The 23,058-nt window shown below is 34.7% G+C and overlaps 1 protein-coding gene across 2 annotated transcripts in view; it reads right to left on the bottom strand.

Moving 5' to 3' along the window:
- The window catches only part of kmt2bb (lysine (K)-specific methyltransferase 2Bb), a 90,512-nt gene that overhangs the window by 44,986 nt on the left and 22,468 nt on the right, over positions 1–23,058 (bottom strand). For both annotated transcript variants that reach the window (XM_056473528.1, XM_056473529.1), the window contains exons 7-16: positions 18,793–19,003; positions 15,989–16,053; positions 15,648–15,902; positions 13,433–13,539; positions 13,233–13,343; positions 11,339–11,452; positions 8,779–8,925; positions 7,574–7,666; positions 3,971–4,088; positions 309–422 (exon numbers count right to left, since the gene is read on the bottom strand). In XM_056473528.1, coding sequence (XP_056329503.1) covers positions 309–422; positions 3,971–4,088; positions 7,574–7,666; positions 8,779–8,925; positions 11,339–11,452; positions 13,233–13,343; positions 13,433–13,539; positions 15,648–15,902; positions 15,989–16,053; positions 18,793–19,003 — 1,335 coding nt within the window. The remainder of the gene's footprint in view (positions 1–308; positions 423–3,970; positions 4,089–7,573; positions 7,667–8,778; positions 8,926–11,338; positions 11,453–13,232; positions 13,344–13,432; positions 13,540–15,647; positions 15,903–15,988; positions 16,054–18,792; positions 19,004–23,058) is intronic.

Raw genomic sequence — 23,058 nt, 5'->3', positions numbered from 1 at the left:
AAACAGAAATTGGGGGGTAATATAATATACACGGGGCTAATAATTCAGGAGGGCTAATAATTCAGACTTGGCCATGCTTCAAATATTGATTATTGTATACACATACTGTATACACAAACCCACACACAGCTAATATACTCATACATACTATAATTCTTACAGATAGATTGGAAAGAAATGTTGATGCCATGTCCAATTGTATTATATGGCATTTGATGGACTAAAATAAACAATAATAATAAAAATTAAAAAAAAAAAAAACAATTAAAAAAATATATTAAAAAACACAATCCGACATTGTCACTCACCTGTCAGGCCTTCACATTTAGCATGGACCCAGTGGTTACACGTTGAGCATTGCATCATCTGGCTATCGTAGTCATTATCTTCATAACACTTGAAGCACATGGTGCAGTAGTTGCCTACACAAACAGAAAATTCCCTAACTGTGAACAAATATGTTTGATGCAGATGGTGTTTTTCACAACAACGGTAAACACTAAAAGTTCAGTGTTACATAAATTGTTAGGGTGCACAAAAACACACAATGCATTATTAAAATACAAAACTTCAACAAATTTGATTGCTGACTTTAGTTCAGGGTACATACAAAAATCAGAGAGTGAAATTCAATACCCTTTAAGACCTTTTTCAAGACTATTCCCACACATTTTAAAACCTAATCGCCCCTTTAGGATTCAAATGGTAACATTGGCCACATTTTAAGTTACAGTATATTTACTAAACACTGACTGTTGTAAGAAACCAAATCTGACACTAAAACATTACTGATGTACCTAATAAAACGCTAATCAAGCAGGTAGTGCCAACAGAACAGCAAGAATAATAGTGTTGCCTTGTTTACTGCAGTAAAGAAAGCAGTATGACATCAAATCAAGCAGGAATTTATCGATTTCATAAACTACACAGCATCCCCAATATTATTGGCAGATTAAATTCCGGCAAACTTTAGCACACAACTGTACACAAACTAACTATGGACAACTTGACTTGCATCAAAAACCACTAACAAATGTTTACAAATACTGTAAAAAATGCATTGTAAATTGTTTATGTTAATATACACATTAACTAATCAGACCCCCTAGTTTTTCACAATCACTGAATCCAAGGCAAAAATCAACAAAAAGCAGCACATTTTTGTGATCTTGGAAAATTCTTAATTAAACGCAAAATAATGGCAAAAAATGTAAATAATCTTATAAAACATCCAAATCCAAACCATATAATCAAATAAGATTTACTTCAGTTTGCAACTAATTGTTGTACATGACGTTACATACGTGATGAATTTGAGTGTCTCTCGAAAAATTACATCTCACCTGCGCCCTCACAATCATTGCATTACATGGAAGTGGGCGGAATTGTTTTGCAGTCTGTAAGCAGTAAGCAGACGTGGATAAAGCGTGAGTGATTTACATGTGAAGTCAATACAATGATTGGATTAGACATCCTGTGGCACGAATTGGATGTTTTGTGCGTTTAATGCGCTAAGTTCAGACTGCAAAAGAAAGGGGGAAACATCTACCAAACGGAGCAGTGGAACAGACCAAAGAGCAAGCAGCTTACAATGATGGAGATCGGTTCAAGGATGACGGCTGCTGGACGTGACTGAACTGAAGGACGTTATTTGTGCTTTACGTGTGTGGCTGGTATTATGGTGTGCGTAAAATATTTTCGCCTAACTCTTTTCCTGCAGTTGACAAGAGAAACCGCTTCCCTGCCAGTGATGAGTTTTACAGTCTGTGTTTTCAGGTTGTGCTACGGTAGGGGAAGCCCTAACACATGTCCTGAGTAAGTTCTGGTGAGTGAAATCTAAGAGAAAGTAAGATCGTGGAAAATAACCTTTATTTAACTAGTTAAGTCAAAGGTAAAGATAAAAATAAGATTTATACAAACTTCCTTTGGCTTAATCCCTACTGTTTTAGATCTTGTCTTGACAAGACCAAAATAAAGAAGCTTTATTTTTATGATTTGTGTCAGATTGCACACCAAACATAGTAGGCTATGTAATATGGTAATATGGAAATATATATATACACACATGAATATAATTTATATTTTTAATCATTAAATTGTTTGCAAATTCCTGGCAATTACCACCACAAAATCAGTCATTTTTAATCGCAAAAAATAAAATAAAATAAAAAATTCACAAAAAAAATCATGAAAAACTAGGGCATCTGACTGATACAACCTTATTATAAAGTGTTACCAGTAATAACTGCTTATAATTGTATACATCAGGGACATTCAATTAGTTTGTAATGGGGGTCAGTTCATGAAAAGCATCCCAAACGAGGGGCCGGAGAGATATGACTTATATAAGTCAATATAAGTGATGACACAACAGCATATAAGAGCCATATTTGTATTGTATTTCAAGGCACAAAATCAGTGTATTGCTGAAGTAGGCTTCTTCTACATTTAAACACATTCATATGTTATGTTTTAAACTGTGTAACAATTAGGGATGCAACGATTATAGATTTTGGTTGTACGATTATAGTCTGAAGAATAATCATGGTTTCACGGTTTTCACGATTATTATGCATTTATTAAATTCAAAACACTACTAGTTTAGAAAAATCACATGAAAACTGCTTATATTTTAAAGTGTTGTTTATTGCTGCTCAGTAACCAAATACAGCACAAAATATGAATAAAAACAAACAATAGTCCATTTCTCTCTTTGGACTTAAAAATAAATGAAAAAGTTTTTGATTTAAACATGAGTGATAATTTTACAATAAAAATAAATGACAGAACAATGAATAAATAAATAAAAATAAGAATAAATAAAAAATCGTTTTTGTCTAATGTAAATTTAAGCTTTATATTAGCTAAACATTTTAAGGAACTGTTGTTATTATCTGCGTTCATACATACAAAATCGTTTTATTAATCGGTAATAATTCGTCTAACATATCTTTTGTTTACATTGCACTAAAAGCCACGCACAACTCTCACCACTACAGCGTGAAATAAGTTCTACTGTGTGCGCCAGCAGGGCACAAGTGCGTTGGTCCGCTTACTTCCAATATGGGCACGTCTCCATTGGAAATAATGTACTTGCGTGCGGAAAAGACGCAATATGTCAACAGCTTGCTGCTATAGTTAATCCAATGTGTGTGCTTTAGTTTGCAGCAGCTTTTTTTTTCTGGCGCAACAGAAATGCGGCGTTGAGAAGCCTTTAATGAATAAAAGCGGGGTTAATAGTGAAATCGGCTATTCATTGCATTGTTAACGATATCAGTGCATTACACAAAAAGCCTTTTCTACAAACATATCCAAATGTTTTCGGCTGCTCGCTCCACTCGCTAAATACCTTACCTTAAAAAAATCCAAAGTTCAGAAAAAATTTGAATTTAAGCAGAGTTTTTTTCCATAGTATAGCTGAAGCCAAAATTATTCACCCTCCTGTGATTTTTTTTGTTATTAAATATTTCTCATATGATGTTTAACAGAGCAATGAATTTTTCACAGTATTTCCTATAATATTTTTTCTTATGGAGAAAGTGTGATTTGTTTTGGTTCGGCTAGAATAAAAGCCGTATTAAATTTTTAGAGGTCAAAATTATTAGCCCCTTTAGGCTCTATTTTTTTCAATAGTCTATAGAACAAACCACTGTTAGACAATGACTTACCTAATTATTCTAACCTGCCTAGTTAACCTAATTAAGCCTTTAAATGTCACTTTAAGCTGTATAGAAGTGTCTTGAAAAATATCCAGTAAAATATTATTTACTGTCATCATGGTAAAGATAAAATAAATCAGTTATTAGAAATGAGTTATTAAAACTATTATGTTTAGAAATGTGTTGAAAAAAATCTTCTCTCCGTTAAACAGAAATTGGGGAAAAATATACAAGGGGGCTAATAATTCAGGAGGGCTAATAACTCAGACTTCAACTGTATGTCTGACACTGCAAGATCCTGCATGTCTCACCTTGATCAAACAGTCTGGTGCAGTCAGGACACAAGCCCTTGTCATGATTCCACTCGGTATCCCAGCTCTTCCCTGGAGTCACACCACAACTCCGGCAGCGGATGCAAGTCATACACACCTACAAAAACACAGAAGTCACACATCGGCCTTTCGCTATGAGCTCACACATCATTCAGAAACTGCAACGAGAGAGACAGTTGGACCAAAAATCAACAGAGTGTCTATTTACAATTAATGCTAATAGCCTGCCCACAAAATATATTACAGCAGTAGTATATATACAGCCATTGTAATGGAAAATTTTCAAGTCTGTTCTGATTATTTAAAAAAAGATATTCAAATGAAGTGTACATAAAATGCCTAATGGGTGTTTACTGTTATCATTCGGGGAAGTTTTAGGTGTAGGAAATGCTTTATTGTCCCAGTAAAGCAACATCCGTTTGATAAATATTTTTCTTTTCACTGAATATGGTATTTTTGGATACTTTTTTAATTTATTTCTATTTATTTCAAGTATAAATAGCATCTAAACACACTTCTAGAAGGTAAAAATACTATTGTTTACATATTGCTTTAATATAATATAGTATAGACCATTTCAAAGTGTTTATGTCATTGACCCATGAACATTTCCTGCATGTTATCAAACTATTTCAGTGCTTGCCACACATAGACTTTACTTGGGAGGGCCACCCAGGTATATTTAGGCCACTCAAGTAAATTTGGTGGTGACACATGAATAATACTACTACTATTATCCTTTTACACTTTTTTGTATCCGTCCAAAAAAGCCAAACATTCGCGATCGATAAACTAGAGGAAAATCTTCTCTCGCTCTGCATGTTTCCAACTGCTGGTTCTGTGTGCACGAGAACTGCTATTTGGATTGACTGTAAACAGCATCTAGCTCAAAGAAAACGTGATGCTTACTTTGAAAAAATAGTTTCTAACTGCTTCTTACAATCGGTAAACAAAAGTTTTTTGTTTACACTCAATATGGTATTTCTGGATACTGTTTTATACTTCCACAAAGTATAAATAACATCTAAATACACTTCTAGAAGGTAAAAATACTATTGTTTACATAGTGTTAATAGAATACGTCACTATTAGTATAAATAACATAATCCTAAGGTGCTGTTTACATTGGTGAGTTTTAGTTTTAAAATGGCATATTAGAATGAAAATGATCCTCATCCAGACAGTCTGTACTGAAACGAAACACCAATGTTTCCAAATTAAAATGGGTTTTAGCATTATCCAAATGCTCACTTCTCGCATGTCGAAGATGCCGGAGTTAAAGATCGAAGCACCAGCTGTAACCATAACAAAACATATGTTTTAAAATTAACCCGCACCCTAGAAAACTCTATTTTCACTTAGCATAAACTCCCGCTAAATGGCTATTTGGATTTATTGTAAACAGCATCTAGCTCTCATCAGGAAAATGTGATGCTTTACTTTGCGTAAATAGTATCTAACCACTTATTACAATCTGTAAACACAACATCAGTGTAAATCCACTTTGTAAAAACACAGATTGCAAACAGCCTCTTTCAAAAACAATACCTTCAAACATCAACACCAGAGTTTGACATACATTGGATAAATATTTTTGTTTACACTCAATATGGTATTTTTTAATACTGTTTTATATTTCCATTAAGTATAAATAGCATCTAAACACACTTCTAGAAGGTAAAAATACTATTGTTTACATGTTATTTCAATAGAATATAGGATAGAGCATTTCAATGTGTCCATGTCATTGGCTCATGAACATTTCCTGCTTGTTATCAAACTTCCATAACTGTAACAAGAGGCGATTCAATCATAACTTAATGTCAAAACAGCTATCATAACATTATTTAATATGTGGCTTTTTTGGTGTTTTGGAAGCTATAGATATTAAAAATGTAAAACAGGAAATACGTTGTGACCATTGTTTGTTTACATCCCTCAAAAACCTCTATAAACAGCATAATGCTAAGGAGATATTCAAATGCCGTATTATAATGAAAACGATCCTCATCCAGACAGTCTAAACTGAAACGAAACACCAACGCTTCCAAATTAAAATGGGTTTTTAGCTTTTCAAAACACTAAATGTCGAAAATGCTGGAGTTAAAGGACGGAGTACCAGTTGTAACCATAACAAAATATATCCGTTTTAAAATGTATATGCACTAGTGTAAACCGCACCCAAGAAAAACTCCATTTTCACTTAGCATAAACTCCTGCTATTTGGATTTATTATAAACAGCAACTAGCTCTCATCGGCAAAATGTGATGCTTTTCTTTGCGTAAATAGTATCTAACCCCTTTTACAATCTGTAAACAAAACATCAGTGTAAATCCACTTTGTATAAACAACTACTGCAAACAGCTTCTTTCAAAAACAATGCCTTCAAAACCACGAGTTTGACATCAACTTGATAAATATTTTTGTTTACACTCAATATAGTATGTTTGAATTAGTGTTTAATATATTCACAAAGTATAAATAGCATCTAAAGACACTTCTAGAAGATAAAAATACTATTGTTTACATATTGTTTCAATAGAATATAGAGTATAGACCATTTCAATGTGTTCACGTCATTGGCCCATAAACATTTCCTGCTTGTTATCAAACTTTCATAACTGTAACAAGAGGCGATTCAATCATAACTCAATGTCAAAACAGCTATCATAACATTATTTATTAATATGTGGCTCTTTTTTGATTCTCGGAAGCTATAGAAATTAAAAATGTAAAACAGGAAATACGTTGGGAGCACTGTTTATGTTTACACCCCACAAAATGGTCTATAAATAGCATAATGCTATGATGATGTTTAAAATGGCATAGTATAATGAAAACGATCCTCATGCCAGAGTTTAAGGTCGAAGCACCAGTTGTAACCGTAACACAATACAAATGCGTTTTAAAATGAACACGCATTAGTGTGAACGGCACCCAAAATTCTGCTATTTTTACTTGGCATAAACTCCCGCTGTTATTTGGATTTAATGTAAACAGCATCTAGCTCTAGTCAAGAAAATGTGATGTTTACTTTGCGTAAATAGCATTTAATCACAATTTACAATCTGTAGACAAAGCTTTAGTGTAAATCCACTATGTATAAACAACTATTGCAAACAGCCTCTTTCAAAAACAATGCCTTTAAAACGTCAACATCAGAGTTCCTCAGAAAAGCATAAGGTTGAGAAAACAAAGACTCCTGTGACTTAATTTACATTTGTGTGTGAACTAAATCTCCAACACAAACATGAATTTTGCAATTTGAACAGTACTAAAACACCCATGTTCCTTTGCCCTGCATTAAACTCTGCTGAAATTTACACCTTTTTTTTATTTTGAGCTGTGGTTGCTGTGATCAGTTCTGCAAAATGTCCATATCAGAGTTCCTCAGAAAATGTTTTGGTTCAGAACAACACTTAGACTGTACTTCATCCGTGTTAACCTTACACTGCACTCCTGTGTTATTTGGTTTGAAGTTTTAACAAAAATGCTTAGTCAAGAAAGCCGAGACCGCAAACATAATAAAATCAGCTTGCAGATCTTTCACGCTGAGGAAAGTCCCTCCATCACAGACTTACCCAGGGCTTCTTGCGTTTGTTGGGTTTGGGATAGTTGGGACCAAGACAGGCAGGATGATAACAATTTTGACACCTTTCACACTCCAGCAGAGGCTGCACAGACATCAAGACACAAAAAAAACAAGACAAATTATAAATGTTTGCTTTAAACCAATGGTCTCAAACTCAATTCCTGAAGGGCCGCAGCTCTGTACAGTTTAGCTCCAACCATCTTCAACTCACACCTGCTTAATAGTCTCTAGTAGCCTTGAACACCTTGAATAGTTGGTTGACAGAAGCCAATCATATACATTTAAAGCCAGAAAAAGATTTGATCCATTCATCTCTCGAGTCTGAGTCATCTCTCTTCACACGCTGTCAAAGTGATGAACGAACGACTTAAACTTAAGACTCGAAAGGTGAACTAATCATGGCTCCTTTCGGCTCAGACTGTGTGCATTGATTAAGCTTATATAGGACTGTCAGTGTGACGTGAACGAAGCACTTAAATTTGAAAACCTGTCAGAAGAGGTGAGCTGACATAATCATAGACAAAAGAGCAGGTAGAAAATAAATGATTATTTTCATTTTCTTTTTCTTATAGCATTCTACTTATGACTTGTTTGTAGTGTGATCAACGTTTGGTGTAGTTGTAGATGAGTTTGGAAGCAACTTGTAACATCTCAATAATATGTTGGCAAATTGAACGAAATGACTCGAAAAAAGATTCGTTCATCTCGCTGAACGAGACTCAAAGTTCGAGTCAATAAAATGATCTGAACTTCCTATCACTAGTGGCTTTACCTAAGAATAATTGTTTTTATTTCTACAATGAAAACTATAGTAGTCAAAAATTAGACAAGAATGGGTGTTGAATAGTTTTAGGACAACTTTGACGAAAGTTTTTGATTCAAAATTCCATTTTTTGTACTTCAATACTGTCAAGACCCTCCAGAAAAGCATACAGCCCTAATTACTTCATTTGTATCTTTGTTACATTTGATTAATTTATGCTTGTAATTTTACTTATTATATTTCATGCAGATTCCTCTCAAATTAATCACAATCAATGCAGATTCATGAATTCTTTTCAAATAAACATATAGGTCATCTTGTGAAATTATATTAATTTTGCAATATATATTACGGAAAAACTAAATATTGCAAGCTCTATCTGTAATATTAAGTCAAAGCATAAATATCCCCTTCTGAAGCTGGCGATCTACCTTGGATTCTTTATTCTTGCGGCCGCAGACCCGGCAGAACTTGCAGCGCCGACAGCACCAGTTCTCCTTGTTCTCCTCCAGTGGGCGCTCCGAAGGGTCCAAGCAGAAGCGATGGAAAGGCTCACAGCAGACTTGACAGAACAACATCTGCAGGACATCAGGTTGACAAAATGACAATACAGTATGCATTTTCCTCATTCCTAATTTAAACAAAACACCTAGTGAATCTGCCTGAAAAAATGAATGGAAAAAATACTAGAGCAACAACACAGTCAGCTCTGAAACCGGACTGAGTCTGTTACAATTTACAAACTTGTATTATCATTATATGCATTACAAGTTTGTCAATTTTAAGTTTACGTATTAAAACAGATGTCACAATTATTCAAACACACTAAATACGGAATAAATGGTGCTAAAGTAATACTAAATATAACATTTCAAATGTAATAAAATGCATTTATCCAAAAATGCTTCAAACTAACAATCAAGTTTATGGCCAATGAATGGCTTTTTAAGGTACATGTACTATGGAGTATAAGCCATTTCTAGTCTTTCACCAGTTGAAACTGAGCAAAACATGATCCTAATATTTATACATACTTTACTATGGTACTATTACTAGCGAAAAAGGAATAGATTGTGAAGAGGCCTAACAATGCATTTATCATTAACAGGCATCATAACCATCTGGTCAACCTTTTATCCATAGGCGAACATTCATTCATTAGTTTTCTTTTCGGCTTAGTTCCTTTATTAATGTGGGGTCGCCACAGCGGAATAAACCGCCAACTTATCCAGCATATGTTTTACGCAGCAGATGGCCTTCCAGATGCAACCCAACACTGGGAGACACCCATACACTTTTGGATTCCCACACATACACTGCGAACAATCTAGCTTATTCAATTCACCTATACCACATGTCTTTGGACTGTTGGGGAAACCAGAGCACCCGGAGGAAACCCACGCAAACACAAGGGGGACATTCAAACTCCACACAGAAATGCCAACTGACCCAGCCGGGGCTCGAACCAGCGACCTTCTTGCTATGAGGCGATCATGCTACCCACTACGCCCCCGTGAGGCCTTAGGTGATCATTATAATTTTAATCATTTATTACTATTAATCAGAGTTGTGTCAGTATATTATCCGATGCAAGCGTGGACCAAAAAATTCAAGAAGTGCACCTTAAAGGGTTAAAAAAAATCATTTGAATACCAAGACACCAAAAGATTTGCTCACGCATCAAATGCAAACAGCACAAATCGGTATAGTTCATCCAAAACTGAAAAATCTGTCATGATTTACTCACTTTTCACAAGCTACAAAACTATTTGAGATTCTTTCTTTGCTCTTCTATTCTGTTAATATTTTTTAAAAAGGCTGGAAACCCACAGTATCTGCTTTTTCTACTATGAAGGTTTTCAGCTTTCTTCAAAATATCTTCTTTTGTGTTCACCATAAAAAAGAAATTAACTAAGGAACCACTTTAGAGTGAGTGAATAGAGTAAATAGTGATTAAATTGCCATTTTTTTAGGTGAAATATCCTTTTAAGAATAATACTGGTTCATTAAAAATCGAGAAGCATTAGGAGTTTGAATTATTTAGGTTAACATTTATCAATGTGGCAGAATAAACAAGTAGGGCTGGGCAATTCATCGAAAACTAATCGAGATCGACATTCCTATAATCAATCAAATTTTTCAAGGTCGATTATTTCAATAAATTTCTCTACCGCGTGTGGAGTCACGTGATCACGCTCTGTTAGGCTGAAGCTGGGTTATACATCCACAGCCACTTTGCAGCCACATCTGATCTCTGGTCAAGTAGGATGATGGACCCACTCTTGAGCCTTAGTTTGCACTACATTGAGGATGATTGAAAGCTGCGTCTGAGATGTCTTGAGACGGCATATTTTCCATTACATCAAAGTTATTATTTACATTAAAATATTTGTTTACAGAGGACTCAAGAAATGCACTGTTTAAAATATTATTTACAGGAGTTAATTTATTGAGAAGAGTAAATGTGTGTATTGATGTTCAATAAATAATCAAAGATAGTAGATAAATAAATAAAAATAAATAAAATAATCGCTCATTAATCATAATTGAGTTAAAATATTCGACAAATTAAGGTTTTGTTTTTAGGCTAAATCACCCAACCCTATAAACAAGTATATTTATTTTAGAATGAATCTGATAAACTAGGTGTATTTAAGTGTCTAAGAGTCTCTTCGAGGTCAAATGAAAATTTACCCACTATTTACTCATCCTCGACTGGTTTAATATCTATATGAGTTTCTTTCCTCTTTTGAACACAAAAGAAGATATTTTTAAGAATGTTGAAAACCTGTAACCATTCATATCAGGAAAAACAGACACTATGGAAGTCAATGGTTTACAGGTTTCCAACATTTTTCTAAATATCTTCTTTTGTGTTTATCAGAAGAAAGAAACTGCTAAAGTTCAGAAACAAGTAAAAGGAAAGTAAATGTAGACAGAATGTTTGGGTGAACTATCCCTTTAATGTGTTGAAGAGCAGTCAGGACGCACCTCATGTTGGCCTTTACTGGCACACAGCAGGCAGACGCAGGAGGGCATGAGGGGTACAGAAGTGAGAACACTGACTCCTCCTGTCGCCCACACGCTCTGAACACTGCAGTCCTCCTGTAGACAGACACCAGAGAGACAGAGAACCGTTTAACGTCACACACTTCAACACATAAACAGGGTTTATGTTCTTATAAAGTCTGAATTACACTGTGAAAAAAAATATTATCAGCACAAAACACAAAACTCCAAACAATGAATATTGAAAATTTACAATAGATCCAAAATGAGAGCATGAAATGGGATTTAAAAATAATACTGTGTTATTCTGTTTGTTTTTCTTTCTTAACATTTGTATATTCCAAATTAATTTGCATTACTTGTAGGTTATTAATCAAATGAAAAATTTACAAAGTATGTTTGTAAATCATTTGTAGAGCTCAGGATGTTAACATATTTATTCAGAAAGGATGCATCAAATTCATCTCATATTATTATTATTATTATTTATTTATTGCCACATCAGCAACTTATGGCAACTTCGTGGCAAAATGGATATACATAAAATATTACATGAATAAAACAAATTCGTATTACAATAAAAAGTTACTTAAATAAATATATAAAATATAAATAAATAAAATTCGCACAAAAATATATTCAAGTTTAAATATCATTTTTCAGTTCAATTTTTGATAAATAATTTAAGACTCTTCCTGGTGGAACCTTTTTAAAAATGTCCATCAAAGTACTCTCCTTAAAAAAATGTTGTCTAACGCTAATAAAACTTCCACATTCCAACAAAATATGTTTTATGGTAAGAGCAGCCAGGCAGTAATTACATTTGGGTGGTGCTTCGTTATTCAGTAAATATAAATGTGTCAACCTAGAATGTCCAATTCGACATCTGGTATAGACAGTTTGATCATGCCTGGTCTCAAAATTATAATTTGCTAAATGTCTTTCATTTATTTTCAGGTTAATTTCATGTCATTTATTATTTATGCAGTTGTCCCATTCTCTTTGCCATGTTTCATTTATGTACAAATTAATTGTGAGTTTCAAGACCGCAGGAGGAATTAAACATTCTCAAATTCATCTCAAAGTCAAAAGGAAACACATTTAAAAAGCAGGGTTAAGCGCAACTAATTCTAAATCCAAAACCGAAATCTAAACCTTATGTATGAGATCATGTGATCCAGAAGTGTATGACAAGAGCAACATGCCGTGATGAACACTGTCTGATGAACAGACGTGTGCTCGAAATGTTACTCGCTTTGTGTTAGCCTTTTTAACTTAATAAATTGGTATTTTTGGAGCTTTGGTGAGGCCGCCTTTTCGATTAGATTTTTACCCAAAAATAAAACAAAATTAAAAATAAAAAGGTGACAAAAATACTTTCACTAATAGTCATGAAAACTGAAAATATAAAATTATAACCAATTCAAACTATTATTAACAACTAAAATAGAAATTAAATAACTACTGCACATTTGTATTCATTTTTTATATAAAGTAAATTTAAATGCTTCTTGTGCCTCAAACCAGCCAATCAAAATGTTTTCTAAAGGATCATGTGACAATAAAGACTGGAATAATGATTCAGAAAAGAACATTTTGCATCAGATTATAAAACCTACTCAAATAAAGCAAAGTTCCTATTACTATTTAAATATTACTATTTTTTATAGGATACTTCCTTCATAAAAATATTTGAAACAAGGATTACTTAAACTGAATACCCCTGATTCCTTTCATTACGGTCAGGTGCTGCCATCATGTGGCCAACCATCATAATCAATCATATTAAAAACAAATCTTCAACCTTTATCTGCCAACATAAATCCTTTTTTTGAGATGTTTATGCTCATGATGGTAAAGGAATATCGATGTTTACCTTAAAATCGACCCGGATCTTATATGTGGGTTCTGCGGGTTCCTGTTCTCTCTCTGCAAATCCATTAGCAAGAGCTGCGAGGACGCTGGGTGGCGTCTGCTCCTGAGGACTCTGTTAACATAGAAAAATATGAACATTGCTTTGCTGCTTGAATGACATTTCAAAACAATCAATAAAAGAAAAGTCAGTAATCTCTGTACCTTCTCCACTTTCCGTTTGATGGCTGGAACCTTGTGAAAACCAGGCCTGCGATGACGAACTCCCTCGTCAAACGGGTCGCCAATAAAGTCATCAAACGACAGGAAATCTGTGGCAAATTTAACACAAACGAAAATGTGATTCTGAGAGCATTGATGCATGCAAAGATTTGTGAAAGAGGAAAGATTGTAGATCCAATTTTCAGATTTTAGATAAAAATAACAAATAAAAATTAGGCTGCGTTTACACTGCGAGGCTTAGTGCTCAAATCAGATTTTTTTTTCTCATAACTGATTTTTTTGCATAGCTGTTCACATTGTTTTTTAAATGTGACCAATATCCGATTTGCAGTGTGAACAGATCAGGGTCTTGAACTGACCTGCATGCGCAAAAGTACAGCTACCGACAGCACAAAATGTCTAATTATGCACACTGTGTATACTGTATGAAGTAACCACGTTGTCAGATTATGCTTAATATGATTATTGCTGTAGGCGCCAATAGCCTAGTGGTTAGAGCGTCGACACATAGCACCAAGGTGCTCACGGCGACCCGAGTTCGATTCCCTGCTTGAGGTCCTTTGCTAATCCTTCCCTTATCTCTGCTCCCCACACTTTCCTATTTGTAATATCTCCACTGTCCTATCCCAATAAAGGTGAAAACCCCTAAAAAATTATTATTAAAAATTATAAAAAATTATTATGCCCTTTTCACAGACAACCACAGTGTATTTCCTGAACCGTTTAAAGGGTTGTTATGCTACCTCTGTGTATTTCAGCATTTGAAACCTAAAATAATGATTGAAAACACTGATCATTTGTGATTTATGCCAACCGGTGTCTTTCTGACCAGAGGTGTAGTGACGTTCAGCCGCCGACTGAGCTGTGAAGGCAGATTTGGTTTATCTCTGTATGCAGAGTCATTTCATTTTACTTCGTTTACAACAGGCACGTGCAGAAGGAGGTTTGGGTGTTTGAGCACCTGCTCTTTTTTTCTCTCGTAGAGAAAGTTCATCCTTAAAATGAAAGTGCCCCCTCCTTTGTGAACGGATTCCCTATCCGCAACACCCACGAGGTTCTTCAGCTTCGCGATTAACCCGTGCCCCAATCATTAAGCAGATTGGTTAAAAGCACCAGCTTTGGCTTTAAATAGTTTTTTTTTTTTTCAAAATGAACAACCAACTTTCAGTGGTAAAGTAATTTCCCTGTGTGCCATTCTACTATGCTGCTGAGGAGTAGATGATGTTTGCAGCACAGAATGATGACGCATGTCGCTCGAAGATTATGTAAAATTCACATGAAATCTGACATAACCGTTCACACTGCGGTCGCATTGCAAAACATCAGATCTGTGTCTGATTTAATACTATATATGAAAGTGGCACAAATCTGAACTGAAAAGATTAGATTCCATGCAGTTTGGGCTGATCACACTGTCAAGACAAAAACAGATCAGAGAATCACATGTGGACAAAAAAATCAGATTGGGGCCACATTTGCCTGCATTGTGAACAGCCTTGGAGATTTCCAAAAGTTTCCATGATGATTTGCAATTTTTTTTTGCAAATCTTACACTGCAGACTTTCTTAAAACTCTGATATTGTGGGATTTAAATATAGAAATGCAAGGTTCTGACAAATATCAGCAAGTTCAACAGTTTTTAAGTGGTATTTATAAAAGAGTGAATTCAACCAAAGTTCGTCTGTTTGAAAGTAAACAGCGCCATCTGCTGGTAAAAACTGAACAAAACTGATTCAAGAGAGAACAACAATGCCGCAATATTTGACTTTACTGACTTTTATTGACAAAAAAATCTGAATTGCCATGACCCATAATGAAAATCAGGCAGAGGTTGTGTTGATCAGCCCCTATAGAATTTAGTGCGATCACTGAATTGAACACAAAATAGCAAGCAGTTCAAAACTTAGAGGAGCTTGCAATTAAAAAGAAAATTCTGTTTAAAATTCAGTGAAATTCAAAGGAATAAAATGTCAGAGAATAAAAATGGCCTAATCATGAATACATTTTGAAAAATTGCAAGTAAAATGACAAATCCCGAATGTTCCATGACTTGTATATAAAAATGAGTTCCCAGACTTTTTAAAATTCTACAATATTTTTAAAAATCCACGAGCCATGGGAATCCTGCCAGAATCACTGCAGAATTAATTTCTTAAAGGATTTTTCACCACATCTCTAGTTCATACTGTGATCTGACCTGGATTGCGAAGGCCAGGAGTTCTCCTGCGGCCCGGAGAAGCAGAGTTTGAACTTCCGATCCAGTCAAAGTCAGAGTCGTAATCCAGCAGGTCGCAGTATGAGCGTGGAGTTACGTGTCGCCTCGGCTGTTTGCGCACAGATGGACTGTCACTCAGAGAAGATGGAAACATCCGACCGTTTCCTTCACCAGCCTCACCTTCCTCATTACTGGAGTAATACACACTTACTGACGGCCGCCGCTTCTTCCCATGCCCTGGAAACGATGATATGTTAAATGGCAGATGTAAGCATAATAATAGCATTTTAAATGAATACTTTCACTATAAACAATGTTCTTACCTTTTTGAAGCTTGCCACTGAGCCTCAAGGCCTTCCTTTCCTCAACCTGATCACATCTCTTATATCTGTAAAAAAAAAAAAACATAGAAAATGTGTAATTTAATTCAGAAAGAACGATGCTGAATTAAGTTAGACAAATATAAGGGCATTAGAGTTTAGATTCTCTGCCTGGGATTAAGCATTTTCCGATACTTAATTAGCCTAATTGGGTGGAAAGCTAAGCTATAATGAGAAATATTATGCAAATTTTTTTCGCAAAGTTGGCCTGAGCAACACGCGAGGGTCTACAAAGTTGCACAATTCGACGCTCTACCTCCTGCAACAGCATCTCCTCCATTGGCACACATTCACATTACACGCACAAGCAGAGCTGAAGCAGCACGTGTGCAGTGCATATGTAGAGCAGAAAAAGCTGTGCATCAGTGGATCTTATCGATGCATTTATTGAGATTAATTGCTACATTTTACTGTCAATCAATGTGTTTTTGATCAATATCAATGCACTGTCACTTTAATTGAGTGTGAGGAGTGGCAAAAATAAACTCAGTGCCGAAATAATCGTGGCACTGCTGCTTCAGCTCTCCTTACGCTCCGCAATGACGGCATGCGGCGTGAAAGCTCTAATCAGTTAACATGGATGGTGGAAAAAACAAGCTCTGCTCGCACATGCGGTGTGAAAGAGACGTAATGATAGCGGGGATTTCCACAATGAACGTATGAAGCAGGCTTGTAGAAAGGATGGTAGTCAGCCATCAATGTCCTCTTTTGTTAAGATCCATTCTGAATAAACAAATAATGCAGTTTACATGCTTCATCCTTGTTACAATATTCATTAAGATAAATCTAAACTAATTTCTGTTGTTCAAACAACTCAGAATCGTAGATGAGAATGTCTGTTATAATGGCCCACGTATTAAAAAACAGTCAGGTTTAAATTGGTGTGTCCGATAGAGTTGGGCTCAGACACAAGGTTACAAGTTTAATTTTTTGAGCCCGATCTAACCTCTAAAGGGTACTGAATCTGCCAAAAGAAAGAAAGAAAAAACTATTAAATATGCTATTAAGGAGGTTGAAAATATTTTAATATATTATTTTCAAATTTGACAAATGTTTTATGTAGATTAGGTGACTTCCTTAATTTAGTTGCATACTTTATGTAAATTTGATGAATTTTGCGCATTAAACAGCATTGCTTAATGCTTAGCATTTTATTTGCATGCATAGCGATTGATGACATTATTAACTACTAAATACAACTTTTACACATTTTTTCTATTAAAATAAAAGCTGAAATAATAAATAATTATAAAGAAATGTCGCACAAAATAGGCAATAAAGTTTAAATAAGAATAAGTTAAAGCCAAGTAAACAATTTAATATAAATACTAAACATTTCAAAAGCATATAACAAAATTACCAAAACAGTACATATATAAAAATATACACTACCTGACCAATATCTTGTCGCCTATCCAAGTTTTAGGAACAACAAATAATAACTTGACTTCTTGTTGATCATTTGGTGTCAGAAGTGGCTGATATGAAAGGCAAAGGCCTCTAGATTATGCTTCTTTTACCAAAATAAAATATGATCATGCCTTGATTTTTAATTATTTCATTGGGACATTAAGTTCTGACTTTGCTTAGATAAAAGTCTTGTCACTTAACAAAAACAATGTACAGTATAGATTATAAAGTCATAGTGCAGTGGAAAAAAATTTATATTGTGTATGACTCCCATGAGGTTGGAGGACTGCATCCATACATCTCTGCAATGACTCAAATCACTTATTAATAAAGTCATCTGAAATGGCAAAGACAGCGTTCTTGCAGGACTCCCAGAGTTCAAGATTCTTTGGATTCATCTTCAATGCCTCCTCCTCCATCTTTACCCAGACATACTCAATAATATTCACACATTTGGTGATTGGGCTGGCCAATCCTGGAGCACCTTGACCTTCTTTGCTTTCAGGAACTTTGATCTGGAGGTTGAAGTATAAGAAGGATCGCTGTCCAGCTGAAGAATTTGCCCTCTTCTGTGGTTTGTAATGTAACGGGCAGCACAAATGTCTTGATGTCTCAGGCTGTTGATGTTGCCACCCACTCTCTTGCACGCCCCCATACTGAATGTAACCCCAAACTATGATTTTTTTCTTCACCAAACTTGACTGATTTCTGTAAGAATCTTGGGTCCATGCAGATTACAATAGGTGTTCTGCAGTATTTGTGATGATTGAGATGCAGTTCAACAGATGATTCATTGGAAAAAATCTACCTTCTGCCACTTTTCCAAATGATCAACTAGAAGTCAAGTTATTATTTGTTGCTCTTACAACTGCCATCAACGACAAGACATTTGTCTGGTAGTGTAGTCTGTTAGTAGCTCATTATTCCTAATCAGTCAGGAATATTTTATAATTACGTTTTTTTTTTACAGCTGTTCTTGCTGTCTTAAGAATGTATGTATAATTTGAATGTCCTGATTGAATATCTCAAGAAATTCCATTATAAAAGGTTTTAAGTGATCCCACACTTGTGATACCACTCCTGGTTTTGGAAGCAATGGAATAAATGTTTGTTTTCTAAATGGTATTGTAATATGCATATTTATGATTGTATGGTATTGTGCGATTTGTGTTTGTATTTAGTGATTTTTAAATGTTTTTTGATATGGACTACGATTTTGAAATGAAGGAAATAAACAGTATATATATTGTTTTATCCCATTTAAGTGTAAACTGTGAAATGAGAAAAAAATGAATCACAAGGACTAAAATATTAAATAAACTGATTCGTATACTTACACACAGCACTGGCGTTTAGTGTTAGGACCGCCAAACTTCGGTTTATCCAGGCAGTTTATGCACCTGCCGCAGTCTTCTTCGTGCAGACAACCTTTACACTCCCCACACCGCCGGGACCGGTGCCCAAACATATGAGATCTTCCACGGCGAAACTTCGGTGTCCTGTGCTCTTGTAAAACAGGGCTTTCTGGGTCAGAGTGAGACTCGACTCCTGCAACAGACAGAAAAATGTCAAAACACTGCCAGAATGCATAATAATCAGATACCATCAATACGATTGACAAGAGCAGTGTAAAAAAAGCTATTTCATTGCACTCTAGTTAGATTTGGTATGATTAAGGAAACCTAATTAACCAGCTGAAAGTTTTATCTAAAATTTAAATCAATCAGATTAGTGACACCACCCAAAGTCTTTTATCAGATCATTTCTTCATGTTTATCAACATAAACAGGTGCTTCAATCATTCAAATGCTGCAGACCCCCAAATATGACCACTTTAAAATGTAAAAGGTATCTATCTATCCATCCATCCATCCATACACAGTTGAAGTCAGAATTATTAGCCCCCCAGTTAATTTTTTCCCCAATTTCTGTTTACGGGAGAAAAGATTTTTTTTCAACACATTTCTAAACATAATAGTTTTAATAACTCATTTCTAATAACTGATTTATTTTATCTTTGCCATGATGACAGTAAATAATATTTGACTAGATATTTTTCAAGACACTTCTATACAGCTTAAAGTGGCATGTAAAAGCTTAACTAGGTTAATTAGGTTAACTAGGCAGGATAGGGTAATTAGGCAAGTTATTGTATAACGATGGTTTGTTTCGTAGACTATTGAAAAAAATATATAGCTCATAGGGGCTAATAATTTTGACTTTAAACTGGATTTAAAAACTGCTTTTATTTTAGTCGAATTAAAACAAATAAGACTTTCTCCAGAAGAAAAAATATTATCAGACACACTGTGAAAATTTCTATACTCTGTTAAACATCATTTGGGAAATATTTAAAAAATAAAAAAAAAATAAATAAAGGGGGGGGTGCTAATATTTCTGACTTCAACTGTGTGTGTGTGTCTCCTGTATTAAAGACCCAATTTATACCATGAATAACAGTATAATTCTGTAGTAGTATTACTTTTTTCTACTCAGTATAGTACTGTAATAATTTACATACGTTTTCAAAATAAATTTCATAATTTGTGTCATTTTAAATTATTAATAATTTTTATTTGTTTGTTTTAGACTAATGTGTGTTCTTTATCTTAATAAAATATTTTAATTCAACTAGATTATTAATGATTTTTATATTACATTAAAGCATTCGTTTTCTGCTTGTTTTAGTACTAAGTCCTTTAGTATTAATTTACAGATGTTTTCAAAATGAATTTAATGCTTTTTTGTATTATAAAAATGATTAGATGAATTATATTTAATTGTAGTAGTTTGCGTTACACTAATGTATCATTTATCCTAATTAAATATTTTAATTTAATTAGATTATGAAGGATTTGTATTTTATTTAATTTTTAATAACATTTTTGCATGGTTAAAAAAAAAAAACATTTCCATATATTCCCTCATGGGGTCCTAACCACAGTGTGAAAACCCCTGGTCCTAAAACAAAACTGCTACTTAAACGGATAGTTTGCTCCAAAATAAATATGACCTTATCATTTATTTCCCCTTGAGTGGTTTTAAACCTTTATCAGTTTCTTTCTTCTGTTAAACAAAAATGAAGATATTTTGAAGAATGATGTTGCTGGCAGCCCGTGACTTTCAAAGTTGTAAATATTAGTTTAATAATACTGAAGTCAAATGGTGCCAGCTTATGTGTTTAAAAGAAGAAAGTAGAATTTGTTTTGAAAAAGTCAAGGGTGAGTAAATGATGACAGTATTTAAATGTTTGGGTTATCTATTCATTTAATTTCAAAAGGGACTTTAAGATATTAATAATTGTCAAGCAAGCAAAGCATGTGCAAGGTGCACACACACTTGGTTTGGTGCTGAATGAGGCAGACGTTCGAGAATTTGTGTATCACGTTTCCCACACAATGTTAATTTCAGTTTCAGTATTAATTTGTTTAGCCCTGCTACTTATACACTGTAGCATCATCTGTTTGCTTTGTACTTCCTTTTTTACTAATTTCTCCGCTGTTTTTGTCATTTGTTTGTTGCATGAGCGGTTATAAATACATATTTAGGGTGTTTCTAATGTACCAGTACACTGAATGACATTATTGCTGAATGAGATTTTAAAATGTGAGATTTACGCTCATACATCGTTTTATTTTTCCTCTCATCAATCCAGTTGACCCAGTCTGACTTAAACCCCTTTACATCCCATTTATACATTATTTTGAAAGCAAGTAAGAAAGCACTCTGAAACAAGTTATTTATACTTTGCTGCACTGTCCCAAAACACTAGGCATGAGACGATAACCGGTTTCAAGGTATACTGTGGTTTGGAAAAGTCAAGGTTTTAAAAGCGTCAAATTTTTATGTAATACTGTTCCTAGGGTATGTGTAATAGTGTTTAGGACAACAATATTTCAGCATAAAATGTATCCAAAGATGCCATTTTAATCTGTAAAAAAAAAAAATCTGTTTTTGAAATAAATGAAGACAGCAAAAGTCAATAATTCACGCCGGCAGCTAGCTCTCTGCAACTCTCACATGGTCACCCATTGAAGCTCAGCAGGGCTGTGCCCGGTCAGTACCTGGGTGGGAGACCACATGGAAAAGCTAGGTTGCTGCCGGAAGTGGTATTAGTGAGGCCAGCTGTGTGGGTCTTAATGCCCCAATGTAATGACGGGGACTTTATACTGCTCAGTGAGCGCCATCTTTCGGATGAGACGTTAAACCGAGGTCCTGACTCTCTGTGGTCAATAAAAGTCCCAGGATGTCCTTCGACAAAGAGTAGGGGTTTAACCCTGGCATCCTGGCCAAATCTGACCACTGGCCTCTGTCCATCATGGCCTCCTAACCATCCTCATATCATAATTGGCTTCATCACTCTGTCTCCTTTCCAACAATCAGCTGGTGTGTGGTGAGCGGTCTGTCGCAAAATGGCTGCCGTCGCGTCATCCAGGTGGATGCTGCACACTGGAGGTGGATGAGGAGATTCCCCCCAATGTGTAAAGCGCTTTGAGTGCCCAGAAAAGCACTATATAATGTAAGGAATTATTAATATTATTATTATTCATTCATTTGAATGATTTAGCCTAACATGTTTACTGCTCCAAAATATTTGACATTTTTTATTCTCAAAATAAAATATATTGTGTTTAATAGGGAAAAAAGTGGTGTTTTTTACCAAGACATTTAAAAAGGATATATTTGAGAGCAGTAATCACAATACCGCGATACCGTGATATTTCTATAACATGGATTTATAATAAAAAAAACTGCCTTCCTTGTTGCAAATCCTTGTTTATTCAATAGCACTTCTGCAGTGCACTGAGCAAAATAAGAATCTTAACAAAATCCAAACATAAACTCTCACAAAACGCACATTAAAGGTGTTTTCTGTAAGTGTTTGATTCTTCTAAAGCATAAAAATACCACAATACATTTGCAGATATTTAGGAAATGTGCTAAATGAACATAGTAGTTTATCTGGAAGGCAATACTAAAGTCCCTTATTGTCCTTCAGTGTAGAATGCTTATTGTCTATTTGTTTTGGTCTGTGTAACTGTGTCAGTTTACTCAATTATATTTCATCACCCTGGGTTGCCTTGGCGGAAAACATGGTGGACTTCATTTAAGTCATGAAAACGGAATCAATACATGTGGTCATGGTCAAAAATGCCACCTTCGAAAAACAGTAGCAGCCTCCGAAATGAGGCACAGATTCAGAGTTATATAAAAATACATGAGGTGATTTTTAATTAGCAAACAACATTACAAATTACAAACAAAAACATTAGCTGCATAGCTTAGACTGTAAAGCTCGATTATCAGCCACACTCTCTCCCTGTGGGTGTTGTCAATCTGGCAACCTGCACTTGAGTTGGAGGAGGAGCGATCAGGTGAAAACCTCTATCCAATATTTTGAATTTAGACTGCAATACCCATTACATTTTGTATCTTTAATGGGTCACGAAACACCAAAACACATTTTTTGAGATGTTGACCATCATATATGTGTCCCACGTTGCTAAAAACACTGGCAGGACACATATATCTTTAAAAAGGTGAAAATTGGTCGTTTTTGGGTTATTCCAAGCAAATTTGTTCTTCCGGTTTGAAAAGAAATT

This window comes from Danio aesculapii, chromosome 15, assembly GCF_903798145.1.
Source record: "Danio aesculapii chromosome 15, fDanAes4.1, whole genome shotgun sequence".
NCBI lineage: Eukaryota > Metazoa > Chordata > Actinopteri > Cypriniformes > Danionidae > Danio > Danio aesculapii.
The sequence above is the reverse complement of the archived record's forward strand: the minus strand, read 5'-3'. Positions and strand labels throughout refer to the sequence as shown.